At 40.8% G+C, this 19,480-nt stretch overlaps 1 protein-coding gene across 2 annotated transcripts in view; it reads left to right on the top strand.

Moving 5' to 3' along the window:
- The window catches only part of LOC119721488 (protein lin-9 homolog), a 36,308-nt gene extending 27,904 nt beyond the window's left edge, over positions 1 to 8,404 (top strand). For both annotated transcript variants that reach the window (XM_038191570.1, XM_038191576.1), the window contains exons 12-14: positions 1,924 to 2,103; positions 4,326 to 4,420; positions 6,095 to 8,404. In XM_038191570.1, coding sequence (XP_038047498.1) covers positions 1,924 to 2,103; positions 4,326 to 4,420; positions 6,095 to 6,197 — 378 coding nt within the window. In that variant the 3' untranslated portion in view covers positions 6,198 to 8,404. The remainder of the gene's footprint in view (positions 1 to 1,923; positions 2,104 to 4,325; positions 4,421 to 6,094) is intronic.
- Positions 8,405 to 19,480: the final 11,076 nt, after the last annotated feature.

The raw sequence follows: 19,480 nt of genomic DNA, 5'->3' as shown, positions 1-19,480 counted from the left end.
TAGAGTTTTTTGTACAATAGGCACTTTTTTTTTTTTTTTTTTTTTTTTTTTTTGGGGTAGTCATGGTAGTCAGAATCGACAATTTCTGGCGGCGATTTTTTTAATTTTTTTCAAAATTCCGATTTTTTCCGGCGGCGATTCCGTAATCCAAGTAATTAAAAAAAAACGGCCTTATTAACAAAATATGCCAAATAATGTGTCCATTTGGAGTCTAGCTGGACAGAGGGAGCTACGGTGGAAGTACATGTACTGTACATGTACATGTATGTGTGTGTGTAAATGAGACTTGATTGTAGAAAAATCTGGAACCTTGTAAATAAATAAAATTGCTGTGAATACTATCCGCAATCCTGCAAAATCCTCCAGATGGTTTTGGAGGATTTTGAGGATTGAGGCTGAATGCCCAAAAAGCTGTTGGTTGATTTTGAGGGATGCATTGTGTCAAGTTCGTAGGCTGTACCCTGCATTGTTTACGTTCAGCCATGCATAATTGAGCCCTGTATTATGCTTGATATCCTCCGCACTGCTTTCTGAAATGTCATCGTCACTGCCTCAACCAGTGAAAGTTGGAGGATTTTGAAGGATTGAGGCAATGATCACTCCTCAACTGAACAAAATTCAAGAAATTATGGATGATTTTGGAGGATTGAGGCTGAATCCAATGTTTACATGGTGGCAACTGGAGGATTTTGCAGGATTGAGGATGGTTCCTAGCCAAAAGGGCCTAGGGATTCAGGTTAAAAAAAAAACGTTAAAAAGTCAATATTGCCCAAGGTTACTGCCCAAAGAAAATCACAAATATCATATATCAACAATATTGTTCTTAAATTGGCGGTAACTCTTAAACAGCTCAAAGACTCTCAAGGTTTTTGATCAAATGATTTACAGTGGAACACTGCTATATCAAACATTCGGCTATACCCAACATCATCCTTGGCTTCTGGTTTTAATGTACAAATTGTACCGAACATCGTTGTTGAAAACAGTCAACAGATCAACCACAAATCTGCCGGTTGTACAATGTACATGGGTGTATTAAACACTTTTTGGGCCACTTTTAATTCCCGAACAACAAACGACCCATAGTTACATCTTGTTCGAATGTTGAAGAGCAATAGATGGCTATTATTTTCCAAAGCAATAAAAGGGAAAACCATTGCTTAAGTTTTGTGACGACTCCTCGTGCGGCCGTGGGATGTGAGATGTGAGAAATGCCAGTTCACTATTGGTCGAAAGAGGGTACAGGCGGTTCAAGATTGCTATACATGTACCGAACGATTGTTATTACGAACACTTTCTGTGGATCCCACGATGTTCGTTGTAGCAGCGTTCCACTGTACTGACAAAAGGCAAACAGATCGGCATTAAAAGGAAAATACAACATTTGCAAACATCAAAAAATGAAACTACCAAATCATTTTGAAATACCTTGCTGGACTGTTAGTGAATGACAGTGTAAAGCATCCTGTAAAATCATGGCACCTGGTATACTGTCATTTTCAAGAAAAGTGGTATTTTTTGATCAATTTCCAACGCTGGTCGGCCGACCAGCGTTGGAAAAAACTGGCTTTTTTTTTCTTCAAATACTGGCCCCAATTGACCATCGCACTTGTTTGCAATCGATTACACACCTATGAACGGGTACAAGCCAGCTAGACTGGTTCCCTGACCTTACAATTCCCCAATGTATGTAAAGTGCTCTGTTTCTTCTTATATGGAGTCAGGGAACCAGACTACAGGAAAATGATTGTTTTTCTTGTTTTTTATAGCATTTTCGAACCCAAAACCTCAAAAAAGTCAGTGTAACTATATTTGCTATATATTTCCAACCCCCCAATTCCATCTATTTCTGAAAATTACAGCAAAAGCAAATGATGTATATTCCCTTTAACATTTGGTTCCTTTATGATTTGTTTTTCTCAGATTGCGCCAGAGCAGGGACTACCCCCCTTATCGGAACCCACGGCAGACAGGTTACAGTGTGACCAAGAAGCTAGTCAGATGGTCCACGACGCTAACTTAGCGCTGGGCGACCAGGCTGTCAAGAACCCCAAGCTGAACGACTTGATAGCCAGCTTGACATCGTTAATGCTGCAGATTAAGGTCAGTACATAAGGAACATTGACCCTATGCAGGGTGATGCCCCCTCCCCTCCCCCCCTCCACAAACAAAACCTGGGAATGGCGCACTAACACTACCTTGAGACTCAAACCACCTGCACCAAAGGATGGAGAATCTTTTTAGAAGAAATATGATTTCGGTCCAGCAGTTTTTGCTACAGAGCCTATTTTGTGAAGCACACATCTTTCATGTGGGTACTGTACAAATATTGAGTGGATCGGCGTGGAATGGGAGGAATATTATCCCAAGGTAAAATCTGGACTTTTCCATTTCACAAGGCAGAGCCGAGTAAACTGAAATACATGTAGTGCTTTTTGATCCCCGACACGAATGGCAGTAATAACAAATGTCTGTGATGTGAGTTCCACCAATCAAATGACAAGGATCTGTATGTCGGTTATATAATATTACATAATTAACCCTAACCACCCCAACTCCATCAAAATCCATCCTTCCATTTTGGTGGATTTCGGGGGGGGGGGGGGGGGGGTAGACTTGACTCAAGTCGGAATTGCTTTAAGTCGTTAATCTTAATTTTAAAAAAACAGTAGCAAGAATCACTTAGTTTACGTCTTTCCAGATGCCCGACAAGGTACACTTCAGCGCGCGTTCCACTTCAGTGCCGTATAACAATGCGCACACACTGTATGTACATTGTACAACACGCGTATTACACGTACATGTCACTGCATGTGTGTGCATGTATTTCAGAGCATGTGCATACATGTGGTGCAAAAGTAAGCAATTCCGACTTGATCAATCTGCCATCAGCACCCCCCCTCGCGTGCACGCGCCTGTATTCATCAATGCATATGCAACACCATCTCTATGCATATGCAGCAACATCGCTTGACCAATCAAAGTAACCGTTTTTCGAAGACTCGTTTATTATTTTCAGTAGGTATGGAAGGCTGGATAACAATCTGCAAAAGTTTAAAAACGTAATCTTAATTTGTAGCTTTCAAACACATTATATTGGGATGATAATGCTTAGATCAGCTGCTCTTGGATTGAATAAATAAAGAATGAGATATTCAAATGTTATTCAAAACAAAAGGGAATTTTTATTGGGGTTAACCTGTAAAAGATGTTGAGATCCATTGATACCGCTTCGTGTTGTGCATACCCCGTGTTGTGCATACCCGTTTCTAAGCATTCGAACGTACGCGTGCGTGTATCTGTTTCTACTCCTCACACCATGGGATGCGTGTGCGTTCTCCGCGAAACTTTGGATGCGCGGATACGTAGACAACGCTGATTGCGTGTTAGGAATATTATCAAAACAATCTGCGCGCGTTTTTAAGAATAAAAACGCTCATTACCTGAAATACTGTGATATGATTGGCTTCTACCGAAATCGGTAGAAGCCAATCACATCGAGAATTAATTTCCATAGACTGTGTACAAACGTGGAACAAACCAGCGCGTACGCTTGGCAGATTGACCAAGTCTGGGTTGCTGCATCACTTGAAAATAACATGTACATGTACGTTTTTAACATGATGGTCCGGATTCGACGTATGAGGGCGTGCGTTATGTACTGTAAATATGCGATATGCGCTGTGAGTGGATTTACTATATAGGCACAGACCGAGCGCAACCCAGACTTGGCCAAGTCTAGGGGGGGGGGGGACTTGGTCCAGAAGGCCTGGCGTGACTAAATATTGATGGAGTGTGATGGACTTGGGCCTAATGGCCTGAAGCAGTGCTAGGGGTATCCGATTGATTTTGCCTAGCTTCCTGTACTGCTATTGTGATAAAAACCATGTGTATCAAGTCCATGAATGTCAACCAGTGCGTCAGTGGTGGATTCCATTATGTCATGTACAGTTTTGAATTGGACGCACAGTGATTGATGGATTTCGATGGACTTGGTCCAGTTCCTAGTAAAAGACGCTAGGGAGTTGGGGTTAATCCAAATTCGTAGGCGTGATTTAGTAATTCATCAGGACAGAATGACTCCCCACTTTTTCACAAAACAGGCTCTAGAACAAAAACTAAAAAAAGTTAATCACTTCCAGACAAAATAAGTACATGTGGCCCTTTGTGTCATGTCGTCCTAAAGAAAGTTCCGACAGCTGGCCAGGAAGGGGAAATACTTTTGAAAGACTGTCATTGTGGATTCTTTTTAGGAATTCTCAAGGGAAAAATGTTTTTGCATGGAAGTATTCATTATACAATTTCTGTATTCATTTTATTTGCAGTCATTAGCAAAGAATGACATGAACTCCTACGGCTTCAAGTCGCTAAACGAATCGTTAGACGAGATGAAGAAGAAGATCGACCCTTCAAATCTCAGGTCAGTTTTTTTGGTTGTTAGACTTTTGACCAGTGGCTTGTGCTCGGACTCCTGAGCAAAAAAGGAAGTGTGAAAAGATTTGCCTGTCTTCCCAGGTCACCTGCTGTTGACCTAGGTAGCCCCAGTCAACCAAGGTCCCCCTGTCGACCTAGGTCACTCTGTCGACCTAGGTCTCCCATCCTCCTAAGTCACCCCTGTTGTCCTAGGTTCCCCCTGTTGACCTACAATCCTGGCCAAAACTCACTGCGCCCCCCCCCCCCCCAATGTTGCCTCTCATTGGGCAGTCTGTGCTCAAGCGCGAGATGACAACATTGACTGGGGAACCGGGAAGGGTATGCTCATTGTGTGGTTGTGTCGCAACCATTTTGGCCGGGATTGTAGGTCACCCGTCTTAGGTCACCCCTGTTGTCCTAAGTCCCTGCGTCAACCTAGGTTCCCCCGTTGGCCTAGGTCACCCCTGTTTGCCTAGGTGGCCCCAGTTGGCCTAGGTCACCCCTGTCGGCCTAGGTCGCCCCTGTCGGCCTAGGTCGCCCCTGTCGGCCTAGGTCGCCCCTGTCGGCCTAGGTCGCCCCTGTCGGCCTAGGTCGCCCCTGTCGGCCTAGGTCGCCCCTGTCGGCCTAGGTCACCCCTGTCGGCCCAGGTCACCCCTGTCGGCCCAGGTCACCCCTGTCGGCCCAGGTCACCCCTGTCGGCCCAGGTCAACCCTGTTGGCCTAGGTCACCCCTGTCGGCCTAGGTCACCCCTGTCGGCCTAGGCCACCCCTGTCTGCCTAGGCCACCCCTGTCAGCCTAGGTCGCCCCTGTCGGCCTATGTCATCCCTGTCGGCCTAGGTCACCCCTGTTGTCCTAAGTCCCAGCGTCAACCTAGGTTCCCCTGTTGGCCTAGGTCACCCCTGTTTGCCTAGGTCGCCCCAGTTGGCCTAGGTCACCCTTGTCGGCCTAGGTCGCCCCTGTCATCCTAGGCCACCCCTGTCGGCCTAGGTTGCCCCTGTCGTCCTAGGTCACCCCTGTTTGCCTAGGTCGCCCCAGTTGGCCTAGGTCACCCCTGTCGGCCTAGGTCGCCCCTGTCATCCTAGGCCACCCCTGTCGGCCTAGGTTGCCCCTGTCGTCCTAGGCCGCCCCTGTCGGTCCAGGCCACCCCTGTCGGCCCAGGTCGCCCCTGTCGGCCCAGGTCGCCCCTGTCGGCCCAGGTCGCCCCTGTGGGCCCAGGTCGCCCCTGTGGGCCTATGTCACCCCTGTGGGCCTAGGTCACCCCTGTCGGCCCAGGTCACCCCTGTCGGCCCAGGTCACCTCTGACCACCCAGGTCACCCATGTCCACCCAGGCTACCCCTGTTAAATTGTGGCACCACCTGATTATCCAGGACAGTCCAAGTAACCTCTGACCAAGTTGCTTGGATAACCCAGGTTGCCTTTCATGATCCAGGCCTCATCTTGTGATCCAGGTCACCCCATTAGCCTTTTTGAGATGACGACACTAAAGGAGGGCACTGTTTAGTTTGGGTAAACTTTTTTGTGTTTACCCAAATGTATCCGCTCCAAATAGCGCCCTCTTGTGTCCGCCCTGTCTCAAAAAGACTAGTGACATTGGTTGCCAATCATGAGTTACGTTAGTACAGGTTTCACACGTAGCAGAAACTAAGTCTTAAAAACGCTCGACCACTTTTGTTTTTTCAGATGTTTCCAGGACAACGTAGAGGTTCACATTGCGCACATTCAGAGCGGCATGAGCCAGATGGGTAATCTGCACGCCTTTGCCGAGAAGAACGTCGACTACTAAATCCTGGCCACTTCCGACCTCGAATTCACCCCCCTGACCTTCAGCGTGACCTCTCCTCCATCAGCGCGACATCCTAATGTAATTGGAACCTCGAGGGTCATGTGACACCCAAAGAGACAGATCCCTTAGGCCACGCCCACTCTGAATGTGGCAACAACACACCTCTCCTTCGCCACCACTACATGTTTCCAGCCAGGCATGTTACACGTACATGTAAGTACATGCATGTCAGGGGTGAGATTTGTCAGGATTTTTCCCGATTTCAGGATTTTTATAGAAAGCCTTTTGAACTTTGACGTTTTCCATACTGGTGTTTTAACCCAAACCCCCAAGGGGTATTCTCTAGGCACCCTGCCAAATGAAAAAGTAATACATGCCATCCTTGGTACCAAGTACCTACCCTGCTAAATGCAACGGAATGCAGGCATGGAATGCTCGAGATCAGAAGACTGCTAAATGCAACAACTTGCAACAACTTTTTACCACTGGTACATTCTGTTGCATTTAGCAGGGTTAGGGTTCAGGGAATAATAATCTGGGAGAGCAGTTTTAAACTACAGTTTTAAACCTGCCAAATGCAACGGAATTCAGGGGTGGAATGCATCAGAACAAGAGACTGCTAAATGCAACAACTTGCAACAACTTTTTACCACTGGTGCATTATGTTGCATTTAGCAGGGTTAGGGTTAACCTATGAAACTTGATATAGAACAAAAGAAACAGGAATTGTAAAGGGTGTATTTAGGCAAATGCAAACAGCGTTGGATCTGTGCAGTATAGACCCTACGTTGCTCTGGGGCCCTCGGCAACCCTGAAAACACTCTGACGATTATTTCCTTGGCTTTCCATATTCCCCCAATCTCACCCTTGGCAAGTAGGCTGTGGTGTCTCAAAATCATGGAGCGGAGCCATAATGGTTCGGTCCATTGTCTTGTAAAGTTTTAGTTGCAGCATGACATTTCGAGTTGCTAATCACCAAATTATCGTGTCCATGCAGCAAGGTTGTATCTCCTAAAATGGCGTGTGACGTCATGTACGTGAAACGCAAGATATCAATGTCAAAAAGTCGTATCTTGTTTAAAATAACCCGGATGAACACACAAAGTCAGTGGACGTCGCAAGATGCGACCTTGTTGCACGGAGCGTATTCGCGCGAGATACAACTTTGTTGTAGAATCGAGTTCCGACCTTGTTGTACTGACTCAACAAAATCATGACCTTGGTTTCCCTTTGAGAAACCATTAGATCCTTGACATTCAAGGTACGTGTAGTCTTTTAGGAAAGAATGTTGCACCCTGACACCGCTTTTTTTTTCACATCTCTCAGTGAATGCCAGTCATTGCAAAAATGTTGAAAAGACATGAATCTGGGACTGAGAAACATTTCCAATTTTGTTAGAAATACTTTGAAAATTTGCTCGACTTCCCATAGACTTTGTACTCAACCAACAAAGTGGCGTCTGGATACTACATTCTTTCTGCCTTTTTATCATCGCCAAACATTTTACAGGTATATAAGATAAACTCTGTGTGATAAAAAGACACCCTAAAATAAAAATTCTAAACACTTTTAACCACCAAATCTTTTGTCAATCTCCGACGCTTTAGGCCTCTTTTTTTTTTTCTCGACAACTATGAAATTATTAAAATTGATTTTTAATGAGCCATATGTTTTCAAATTGCCTTCTATGCTTTTGAAGCGTGGATTCTCATATTTAGGCACTTGCGATTTGTGAAAATCGCGGAATTTCTCTCTTCAAAGATACCTCAAAGTTTCTAACATCTGTTATTAAAAACTGTTGAGTTCTGTGTGGTTGTTCAAGTTCTTTCTCTCTGGAGCCAAATAGGCTGAAGAAAATCATTTGCAGTTTCCTTCACCGCATTTCTGATGATTAATTCTCTGAATCACTGCCTAAATCTTAACGAACTTGAATTTGTTTTATGCTTTTTTTTTAATAAGCAAAAAGAGAAAAACTATGTACAGTATCTGAGAAATTTGTTAATGTGTAAAGTATGTGAATACAAATGTGTATTTTGTGACGTGCAAAAGTGACAGGTTTTTTTTTTTTTAATTAATAGTTTTGTTTTATGAGTTTAGTCGCAAGCTTCGAGCGTTGCACTTTATTTGATAGATTATTTTGTTGGAATTGGTTGTGCCAAAAATGAAATTTAAAGTGGCATAAATAAAAATGTCAAGAAGGTTTATTTGTTTGACTCCCTACTATGCTCACAGAGTAAACAAAAGAGCAGTGTTGTAGTCAAGTACTCAGGTTGCCGAGTACGAGTACTTGTACGTCCAAGTACAAGAACGGGTCTCCGAGTACTAGTGCCTGTACTTACGAGTACGAGTACTGGTACTTCCGAGTACTGGTACGTACGAGTACGAGTACTGGTACGTACAAGTACGAGTACTCCCATTTCCGAATACGGCCATACGGCAAATGGTTCATTGTGCGTAATTGGCCCAGGCCCAGTCAGACCAATGTACAGACCCACTCACGGCTAGCTGTTAAATGTGTTTGTCCGGACGTGCACAGAGGAAAATCACAAAATCTCGATTTCTCCACAAGCCAATCAATTATTTCAAACTGAAAGTATCGATAAAATAAGGCCATGGTAAGTGAAGCTTTATACCGCTTTTTCCCCCCGAGTACAATTTCAACATGTCGAGTACGAGAACTTTGCTGCCCGAGTACGAGTACCGTCATTTCGAGTACGAGTACTTTGACATTCGAGTACAAGTACGAGTACTAAAAAAAAAAGGTACTCGAGTAGTACACGAGTACTACAACACTGCAAAAAAGTTTACCGTTTTTCTATGTCCCAAGAATCAGTCAAGCTTCTAATAGCCTTCTGTTGAAACCATTAGATTGGAGAGAAACCTGACATTTTGTTCTTGTAATGCATTAATGAATAATTCTTGTACTAAAAGAAAGCTTATGAATTGGGCTTTCGTATCCTGGACTTTGAAGTGCTACATGCAGACTTCACTAAAACAATGGGCCGGACATTTGGGTTTTGGGTTTTTGTACTCGCCCTGTATTAACCCTTACTCTCTGAGGGTAGTTTACTGCATGTCAGTTGGTTATGCCAATGCCCTCCAGCTGCAGTTTATTGGAGGATACTTTGATGTAGCAGTGAAGGCTCCAATTGGCAGGAGTTGGAGGCCCTGGAGGGTGCCTGATACTGACCAGCTGGGGGCACTCACTTTGTTATCAGAGGACTCTCATTGTTCTCTGTGGCATGTATTGGAGTGCCTGTCCAGTTACCCTTGAAATGACATGGCAGATATTGGAGGGCCATGCAAAAAACATAGGAGATTTTCTTGAGGCACAATTGGCATGCGTTGGAGGGTCAAGTAGGGTAAGGGTTAATTAGCCCTCCCCCACACACAAAAATTGTTTTAATTAAAGTCAATAAAAACTTAACTTCAAACTGAACTAATAATGAACTAATACGTGTATTTTATATCGGACTAAACATCCATTTAGTTTCGGTTAAGATTGTATCTGTGTACAATGTAGTCTAAAAACTGGAACAAAATCAATCCTTTTAACTCAGACGTTTTTGCTGGGAAAACTTCCATACAGAAAGAGAGTAGACATAATATCACTTTTGCAAAGAATTTGAAGTTTTTACTTTTTACATGAGAAAGTTGAGTGTGCTTTAGATATGCCAGGAAGGAGCAAGAAAATAGAACAGTGTTTCAGTGAGATGTTTCGGTAGCACCTTTGTCTTTAAGCGTGTTTTGCGTTGTCACTAGTCGGTCTTTAATTAATTAAATTGATAAGCCATTTGAGAATTAAATTCGAGTAACATCTGGTGCTCTAACTTAAGTAAGATTTGAGGCTTTTCATGGTGGAGATACTAAACAATGAAAGGTTTGCGGAAACACGATGTGGGAATAATTTCTCAACAAAGAGAACGGTTCTGAAAAGAACCAGAGGTATAAACTCGACGTTCCGGTCAGTATGCTCTGACCGTCTTTAGGCATTTCTCCTGAAGACAGTCAGAGCATACTGACCGGAACGTCGAGTTTACAACTCTGGTTCTTTTCAGAACCATTCTCTTAGTTGAGAAATTATTCGCACATGGTGTTTCCGCAAACCTTTAATTATATTTAGTACCCTAACTTGCTGGAATGCTTGGCACATTGTAACTTTGAATTCTCCTGACCAAAGAAACTGTTGCTATATCACGTGATTTCGGGCCGGCTGGGGTAAGCCTTGCCGGCATGGTCAGGCGTCTTTGTGCCATTCTCACCCATCGTGAGCAATGTATTGATGCTGAGCGTCTCTTACTGTGCAAGAGCTTGCCCCGAATCATGTGATACAGCAACAGTGTCTTTGGTCTGGAGAATTCAAAGTTAAAACGTGGCAAGCATTCCGAGCAAGTCAGTGTACCAGACGTTTTTCAAATGTAATTCCCAAAGGATACGTTATTCGCAAACTGGCTTATTAGATGCATAGTTTTCATTTTAAAATTCGCCCTTAAAGAGCGACACCAGTACTTCACGTTGTTACTTGTACCCACACCCAAAAAAAATTGGTAGCATAGAAAGTTACAGTATGTGAAGAGAAATTAGAAAGAACATAGGCCTACTCTACAGGTACAAGCAAAATCTATATCAAGTTGTGCACTCGGCTATCTAGCTGAACAGATATAGTTTGAGTGCCCATACTAATCATGTATTTCATTCTGATCTTTTTGTTTATTGAACAATTTCCATTTCTTTGACCACTTTCTTTGTGATTGCTTCTGATAATTGTATGAGCTGAGGAGCTTTTTTATTTACATTTTGTGTATAAAACTTGTAAATAATATAAATAAGGTAAAGTTCGTATTTCGATTAAATATCCATGTAAAAAAAAATTGGTTGGTTTTGTATATTTAATGCGCTTCATCCGTGTTTGTTGTCTGTTCAAGAGGTTGTTTTGGGTAATTACCATTTCTGTTGACAAACTTCCTTCTTTTCTTGAAGATGCAAGAAAACATTAAAGACTGCTAAATTAATAGTGCGGCAGGAGAAATGGGTTCCCATGCACCCCCTAAAACAAAATTCCAAGATGATTTTTAGAATCCCTGGCCTAGGACATCGGATTAAAGAATTTTGATGTTGCCAGCCAAAAAAAAAAGTTCCACGATGCCCTAATTTCCAAGATGGCTGCCGTGCGAATAACTAAAACGCTAAGTGTCATATGTCAGTGAATAATGAGCCGATATTGAAAACCTTGGTGTCAAAATTATGAGGGTTTTTTTTTGGGGGGGGGGGGGAGGGCTGAATCCATCTGCAAGGATTCTAAAAAAGCTGGAGGTCAAGATCACGGGATTCAGGTGAAAGTCGAGGTCATTATAGTAAAAAGAAATGTAATTTTCATTTTCCTACCGGCATTATTTTTTACCTAGCTCCCACAGATATGGTGATAGAGGCCTACTTATTGCTTCCAAATTTGATGAAAAATGTAAGGTTAACCCCTTGCAATTTTTTTAAATTTTGGCCAAAAAATTGAATTGCGCCGAACTTCCAGGAAAGATGCCCAAGGGACCCTAGAAGACATTCCAACTCGATTTCTGGACAGATGTGCCGTTAGAAAGGAACAATGCGTCGAAAATTTGGGTCAAAATCCGTGAAAAATATGATTTTTTGCTCAATAACTCAATTGTTTGTGCCCAAATCTTGTGAAATTATGGCAGTCTGAATATTGTATGATACTCTCCTTGCATCAAAAGTCATTTCTGCGTCGTTTGGAGAAAAGTAATTTTTTGGCCAAATTTGATGAAATATGTAAGGCTTAACCCTTGCATTTTTTTTTTCATTTTTGGCCAAAAAAAGAAAATTGCGCCAAATTTTCAGGAAAGATGCCCAAGGGACCCTAGAACTCATTCCAACTCGATTTCTGGCCAGATGTGCCCTTAGAAAGGAACAATGCATCGAAAATTTGAGTCAAAATCAGTGAAAAATATGATTATTTTTCTCAATAACTCGATTGTTTGTGCCCAAATCTTTGAAATTATGGAAGTCTGAATATTGTATGATACTCTCTTTGCACCAAAAGTCATTTCTGCGTCGTTTGGAGAAAAGTCATTTTTTGGTTAAATTTGATTTAAAAATGTTGGCCAAAAAATGAAATTGCGCCAAACTTCCAGGAAAGATGCCCAAGGCCTTGGACATCTTTCCTGGAAGTTTGGCGCAATTTCAAATTGGGCCAAAATTTAAAAAAATTCAAGGGTTTAGCCTTACATTTTGACCCAAATTTTCGACACAATGTTCCTTTCTAACGGCACATCTGTTGTCCAGGAATCGAGTTGGAATGTCTTCTAGGGTCTCTTGGGCATCTTTCCTTGCAAGGGATCCTAAAAGACATTCCAACTCAAAAATTCTTGACAGATGTGCTATTAGACAAGAACAATGCGTCGAAAATGTGGGTCAAAATCGGTGAAAAATATTCCTTTTTTTTCGCAATAAATCGATTATTTGCTCCCAAATCTTTGAAATAATGACAGTCGGAATATTGTATGATACTCTCCTTGCATCAATAGTCATTGCTGCGTCGTTCTGAGAAAAGTCATTTTTTTGTTGGCCAAATTTGATGAAAAATGTAAGGCTAAGCCCATGCACTTTTTGTTCAATGTTGTCCAAAAAATACAATTGCGGAAATCTTCCAAGGCCCCCTGCCTTAGAAGACATTCCAACTCGATTTCTGGACATATGTGCCGTTAGAAAGGAACAATGCATCGAAAATTTGGGTCAAAATCTGTGAAAAATATGATTTGTTTCTCAATAAATCGGTCATTGGTGCCCAAATCTTTGAAACACTGCCATCGCGCTCCGACGTCTGGCCGTTCAAGATGCAAATGAATAATTGTCGCCCCTAGCGGTATACAAAAACGCGCGTACCGCTAGGGGCGACAATTATTGGTCGCCCCTAAAATAAAGGAACTTCCACTAGGGGCGACCGTTATTGTTCGCCCCTAGCGGTATACAGAAACGCTCGTTCCTCTGAGGGGCGACAATAGTGGTCGCCTCTAGCGGAAGTCATTGGTCGCCCGGAACTTCCGCTAGGGGCGACCAATAATTGTCAACAATTTCTTACAAAAGAGGGCGCGCTATACAAACACAGGGAATTTTACACTGTTGCACCCGTCCGTAAGGGCACCCCGTATTGTCTCGTCAAGTCAGCACAGTTAGTTGTGAAATTGGGAACTCAAGATAAACACATTGTATTGCAATGAAATTTCCTGTAATATTTTGTCATGGTATTTGACACAAAAATCTAGGATCTTGACAGGAACCGCCGAAGAATAAATGTAATATAATTTAAGGAAATTGCAGTATGAAGGACACTCAGTATTTTATCCTCATGCAACAATTTCTTACAAAAGAGGGCGCGCTTCACAAAAACTGCTCGCCGCGCTCCGACGTCTGGCCGTTGAGATGCAAACATAGTTATAGTGAAAACGGGAACTTATGAAGCCTGGGAAGGGACAGGGTGGAAATTTGTTTTTGAAATTTCCTAATTCGTTCACACGAATTACTAATTCCTTTGGAACGAATTAGTAATTCGTTCGCACGAATTAGTAATTCGTTCGCACAAATTACTAATTCGTTCCGACGAATTGCTATTTCGTTCCCACGAATTGCTAATTCATTCGCACGAATTGCTATTTCGTTCGCACGATTTCCTAATTCGTGGGAACGACAAAAAAAAAAAATCCACCTTGTCCCTTCCCGGGCTTCATACGTTGGTTATCACGGTTAGCAAAACATGGCGATGGGCTGCAGTGGCAGTCCAAACAGAACATTTGCCTCACCTTTGCACAGGAACGATAGTCCACGACGACATGCTATCTCAAAAATTAATTGGAGCATTGAATTGAATTTTGGCCAGATGATTGGTCACGAAAAGAAGACAAAATAGACAGAAGATTTAAACGAAATATTGTTTTTCTCTCCCTAAACAGTGTCTTGTGTCGCGACATGTTGCAAAACTTAGCGATGGGCTGCAGTGGCAGTCCAAACAGAACATTTGCCTCACTTTTGCACAGGAACGAAAGTCCACGACGACATGCTATCTCAAAAATCAATTGGAGCATTGAATTGAATTTTTGCCAGATGATTGGTCACGAAAAGAAGACAAAATAGACAGAATATTTAAACGAAATGTTGTTTTTCTCTCCCTAAACAGTGTATTGTGTCGCAACACCTAGCAAAACTTGGCGATGGGCTGCAGTGGCACTCCAAACAGAAATTTGCCTCACTTTTGCACAGGAACGATAGTCCACGACGACATGCTATCTCAAAAATTAAATAAAGCATTGAATTGAATTTTGGTCAGATGATTGGTCACGAAAAGAAGACAAAATAGACAGAAGATTTAAACGAAATATTGTTTTTCTCTCCCTCAACAGTGTATTGTGTCGCAACACCTAGCAAAACTTGGGGATGGGCTGCAGTGGCAGTCCAAACAGAACATTTGCCTCACTTTTGCACAGGAACGAAAGTCCACGACGACATGCTATCTCAAAAATCAATTGGAGCATTGAATTGAATTTTTGCCAGATGATTGGTCACGAAAAGAAGACAAAATAGACAGAATATTTAAACGAAATGTTGTTTTTCTCTCCCTAAACAGTGTATTGTGTCGCAACACCTAGCAAAACTTGGCGATGGGCTGCAGTGGCACTCCAAACAGAAATTTGCCTCATTTTTGCATAGGAACTATAGTCCACGACGACATGCTATATCAAAAATTAATTGGTGCATTGAATTGAATTTTGGTCAGATGATTGGTCACGAAAAGAAGACAAAATAGACAGAAGATTTAAACGAAATATTGTTTTTCTCTCCCTCAACAGTGTATTGTGTCGCAACACCTAGCAAAACTTGGGGATGGGCTGCAGTGGCAGTCCAAACAGAACATTTGCCTCACTTTTGCACAGGAACGAAAGTCCACGACGACATGCTATCTCAAAAATCAATTGGAGCATTGAATTGAATTTTTGCCAGATGATTGGTCACGAAAAGAAGACAAAATAGACAGAATATTTAAACGAAATGTTGTTTTTCTCTCCCTAAACAGTGTATTGTGTCGCAACACCTAGCAAAACTTGGCGATGGGCTGCAGTGGCACTCCAAACAGAAATTTGCCTCACTTTTGCATAGGAACTATAGTCCACGACGACATGCTATATCAAAAATTAATTGGTGCATTGAATTGAATTTTGGTCAGATGATTGGTCACGAAAAGAAGACAAAATAGACAGAAGATTTAAACGAAATATTGTTTTTCTCTCCCTCAACAGTGTATTGTGTCGCAACACCTAGCAAAACTTGGGGATGGGCTGCAGTGGCAATCCAAACAGAACATTTGCCTCACTTTTGCACAGGAACGATAGTCCACGACGACATGCTATCTCAAAAATTAAATAAAGCATTGAATTGAATTTTGGCCAGATGATTGGTAACGAAAAGAAGAGAAAATAGACAGAAGATTTAAACGAAATATTGTTTTTCTCTTCCTAAACAGTGTCTTGTGTCGCGACATGTTGCAAAACATAGCGATGGGCTGCAGTGGCAGTCCAAACAGAACATTTGCCTCACTTTTGCACAGGAACGAAAGTCCACGACGACATGCTATCTCAAAAATTAATTGGAGCATTGAATTGAATTTTGGCCAGATGATTGGTCACGAAAAGAAGACAAAATAGACAGAATATTTAAACGAAATGTTGTTTTTCTCTCCCTAAACAGTGTATTGTGTCGCAACACCTATGTCGCGCATACCAGAAACCGGAGACTTTTTTTTTGATGGCCTTAGCCTTGCATTTTTTATCAAATTTGGGTTTTAAAAAAATGACTTTTCTGAAAACAATCCAGAAACACTTTAGAATGCATGATGTGCATGTTTTCATCATCCTAAAGTGCTAATTTAAGAAATTTGGGTAAATATGAAGGATTTTGGGAAGAAATTTCAATAAAAAATCAATTTTTACCAATTTTGTGAAAGCCATATTTCTTTTGAACGCCACATCTGTCACTAGCAATGTTGGTAATGTGTTCTAAGTGCACTCAGGCATCTTCTTAGCAAGTTTGAAGCAATTTTATTTTTTGGCCAAAATTGAAAAAATTGCAAGGGGTTAGCCTTACATTTTTAGCAAATTTGGGTCAAAAAATGACTTTTCTGAAAACAATCTAGAAACACTTCAGAAAGCATGATGAGCATGTTTTCATCATCCTCAAGTGCTCATTTAAGAAATTTGGGTAAATATGAAGGATTTTTGGAAGAAATTTCAATAAAAAAATCAATTTTTACCAATTTTGTGGACGCCATATTTCTTTTGAACGCCACATCTTTCACGAGCAATGTTGGGAATGTGTTCTAAGGGCCCTCAGGCATCTTCCTAGCAAGTTTCAAGCAATTTCATTTTTTGGCCAAAATTGAAAAAAAATGCAAGGGGTTAGCCTTACATTTTTAGCAAATTTGGGTCAAAAAATGACTTTTCTGAAAACAATCCAGAAACACTTTAGAATGCATGATGAGCATGTTTTCATCATCCTCAAGTGCTCATTAAAGAAATTTGGGTAAATATGAAGGATTTTTGGAAGAAATTTCAATAAAAAATCAAGTTTTACCAATTTTGTGGACGCCATATTTCTTTTGAACACCACATCTGTAACGGGCAATGTTGGGAATGTATTCTAAGGGCCCTCAGGCATTTTCCTAGCAAGTTTCAAGCAATTTTATTTTTTGGCCAAAATTGAAAAAAAATGCAAGGGGTTAGCCTTACATTTTTAGCAAATTTGGGTCAAAAAATTACTTTTCTGAAAACAATCTAGAAACACTTTAGAATGCATGATGAGCATGTTTTCATCATCCTCAAGTACTCATTTAAGAAATTTGGGTAAATATGAAGGATTTTTGGAAGAAATTTCAATAAAAAATCAATTTTTACCAATTTTGTGGACGCCATATTTCTTTTGAACGTCACATCTGTCACGAGCAATGTTGGGAATGTGTTCTAAGGGCCCTCAGGCATCTTCCTAGCAAGTTTTAAGCAATTTCATTTTTTGGCCAAAATTGAAAAAAAATGCAAGGGGTTAGCCTTACATTTTAGCAAATTTGGGTCACAAAAATGACTTTTCTGAAAACAATCCAGAAACACTTTAGAATGCATGATGAGCATGTTTTCATCATCCTCAAGTGCTCATTAAAGAAATTTGGGTAAATATGAAGGATTTTTGGAAGAAATTTCTATAAAAAATCAAGTTTTACCAATTTTGTGAAAGCCATATTTCTTTTGAACACCACATCTGTAACGGGCAATGTTGGGAATGTATTCTAAGGGCCCTCAGGCATCTTCCTAGCAAGTTTCAAGCAATTTCATTTTTTGGCCAAAATTGAAAAAAATTGCAAGGGGTTAGCCTTACATTTTTAGCAAATTTGGGTCAAAAAATGACTTTTCTGAAAACAATCTAGAAACACTTTAGAATGCATGATGAGCATGTTTTCATCATCCTCAAGTGCTCATTTAAGAAATTTGGGTAAATATGAAGGATTTTTGGAAGAAATTTCAATAAAAAATCTATTTTTACCAATTTTGTGAAAGCCATATTTCTTTTGAACGCCACATCTGTCACGAGCAATGTTGGTAATGTGTTCTAAGTGCACTCAGGCATCTTCCTAGCAAGTTTCAAGCAATTTTATTTTTTGGCCAAAATTGAAAAAAATGCAAGGGGTTAGCCTTACATTTTTAGCAAATTTGGGTCAAAAAATGACTTTTCTGAAAACAATCTAGAAACACTTCAGAAAGCATGATGAGCATGTTTTCATCATCCTCAAGTGCTCATTTAAGAAATTTGGGTAAATATGAAGGATTTTTGGAAGAAATTTCAATAAAAAAAATCAATTTTTACCAATTTTGTGGACGCCATATTTCTTTTGAACGCCACATCTGTCACTAGCAATGTTGGGAATGTGTTCTAAGGGCCCTCAGGCATCTTCCTAGCAAGTTTCAAGCAATTTCATTTTTTGGCCAAAATTGAAAAAAAATGCAGTCATACATTTTTAGCAAATTTGGGTCAAAAAATGACTTTTCTGAAAACAATCCAGTAACACTTTAGAATGCATGATGAGCATGTTTTCATCATCCTCAAGTGCTCATTAAAGAAATTTGGGTAAATATGAAGGATTTTTGGAAGAAATTTCAATAAAAAATCAAGTTTTACCAATTTTGTGGACGCCATATTTCTTTTGAACACCACATCTGTAACGGGCAATGTTGGGAATGTGTTCTAAGGGCCCTCAGGCATCCTCCTAGCAAGTTTCAAGCAATTTCATTTTTTGGCCAAAATTGAAAAAAATGCAAGGGGTTAGCCTTACATTTTTTGCAAATTTGGGTCAAAAAATGACTTTGCTGAAAACAATCCAGAAACACTTCAGAAAGCATGATGAGCATGTTTTCATCATCCTCAAGTGCTCATTTAAGAAATTTGGGTAAATATGAAGGATTTTTGGAAGAAATTTCAATAAAAAAATCAATTTTTACCAATTTTGTGGACGCCATATTTCTTTTGAACGCCACATCTGTCACGAGCAATGTTGGGAATGTGTTCTAAGGGCCCTCAGGCATCCTCCTAGCAAGTTTCAAGCAATTTCATTTTTTGGCCAAAATTGAAAAAAATGCAAGGGGTTAGCCTTACATTTTTTGCAAATTTGGGTCAAAAAATGACTTTGCTGAAAACAATCCAGAAACACTTCAGAAAGCATGATGAGCATGTTTTCATCATCCTCAAGTGCTCATTTAAGAAATTTGGGTAAATATGAAGGATTTTTGGAAGAAATTTCAATAAAAAAAATCAATTTTTACCAATTTTGTGGACGCCATATTTCTTTTGAACGCCACATCTGTCACGAGCAATGTTGGGAATGTGTTCTAAGGGCCCTCAGGCATCCTCCTAGCAAGTTTCAAGCAATTTCATTTTTTGGCCAAAATTGAAAAAAATGCAAGGGGTTAGCCTTACATTTTTTGCAAATTTGGGTCAAAAAATGACTTTGCTGAAAACAATCCAGAAACACTTCAGAAAGCATGATGAGCATGTTTTCATCATCCTCAAGTGCTCATTTAAGAAATTTGGGTAAATATGAAGGATTTTTGGAAGAAATTTCAATAAAAAAAATCAATTTTTACCAATTTTGTGGACGCCATATTTCTTTTGAACGCCACATCTGTCACGAGCAATGTTGGGAATGTGTTCTAAGGGCCCTCAGGCATCTTCCTAGCAAG

The sequence above is a fragment of the Patiria miniata genome, unplaced genomic scaffold, assembly GCF_015706575.1.
Source record: "Patiria miniata isolate m_02_andy unplaced genomic scaffold, ASM1570657v1 HiC_scaffold_1, whole genome shotgun sequence".
Lineage (NCBI taxonomy): Eukaryota > Metazoa > Echinodermata > Asteroidea > Valvatida > Asterinidae > Patiria > Patiria miniata.
The sequence above is the reverse complement of the archived record's forward strand: the minus strand, read 5'-3'. Positions and strand labels throughout refer to the sequence as shown.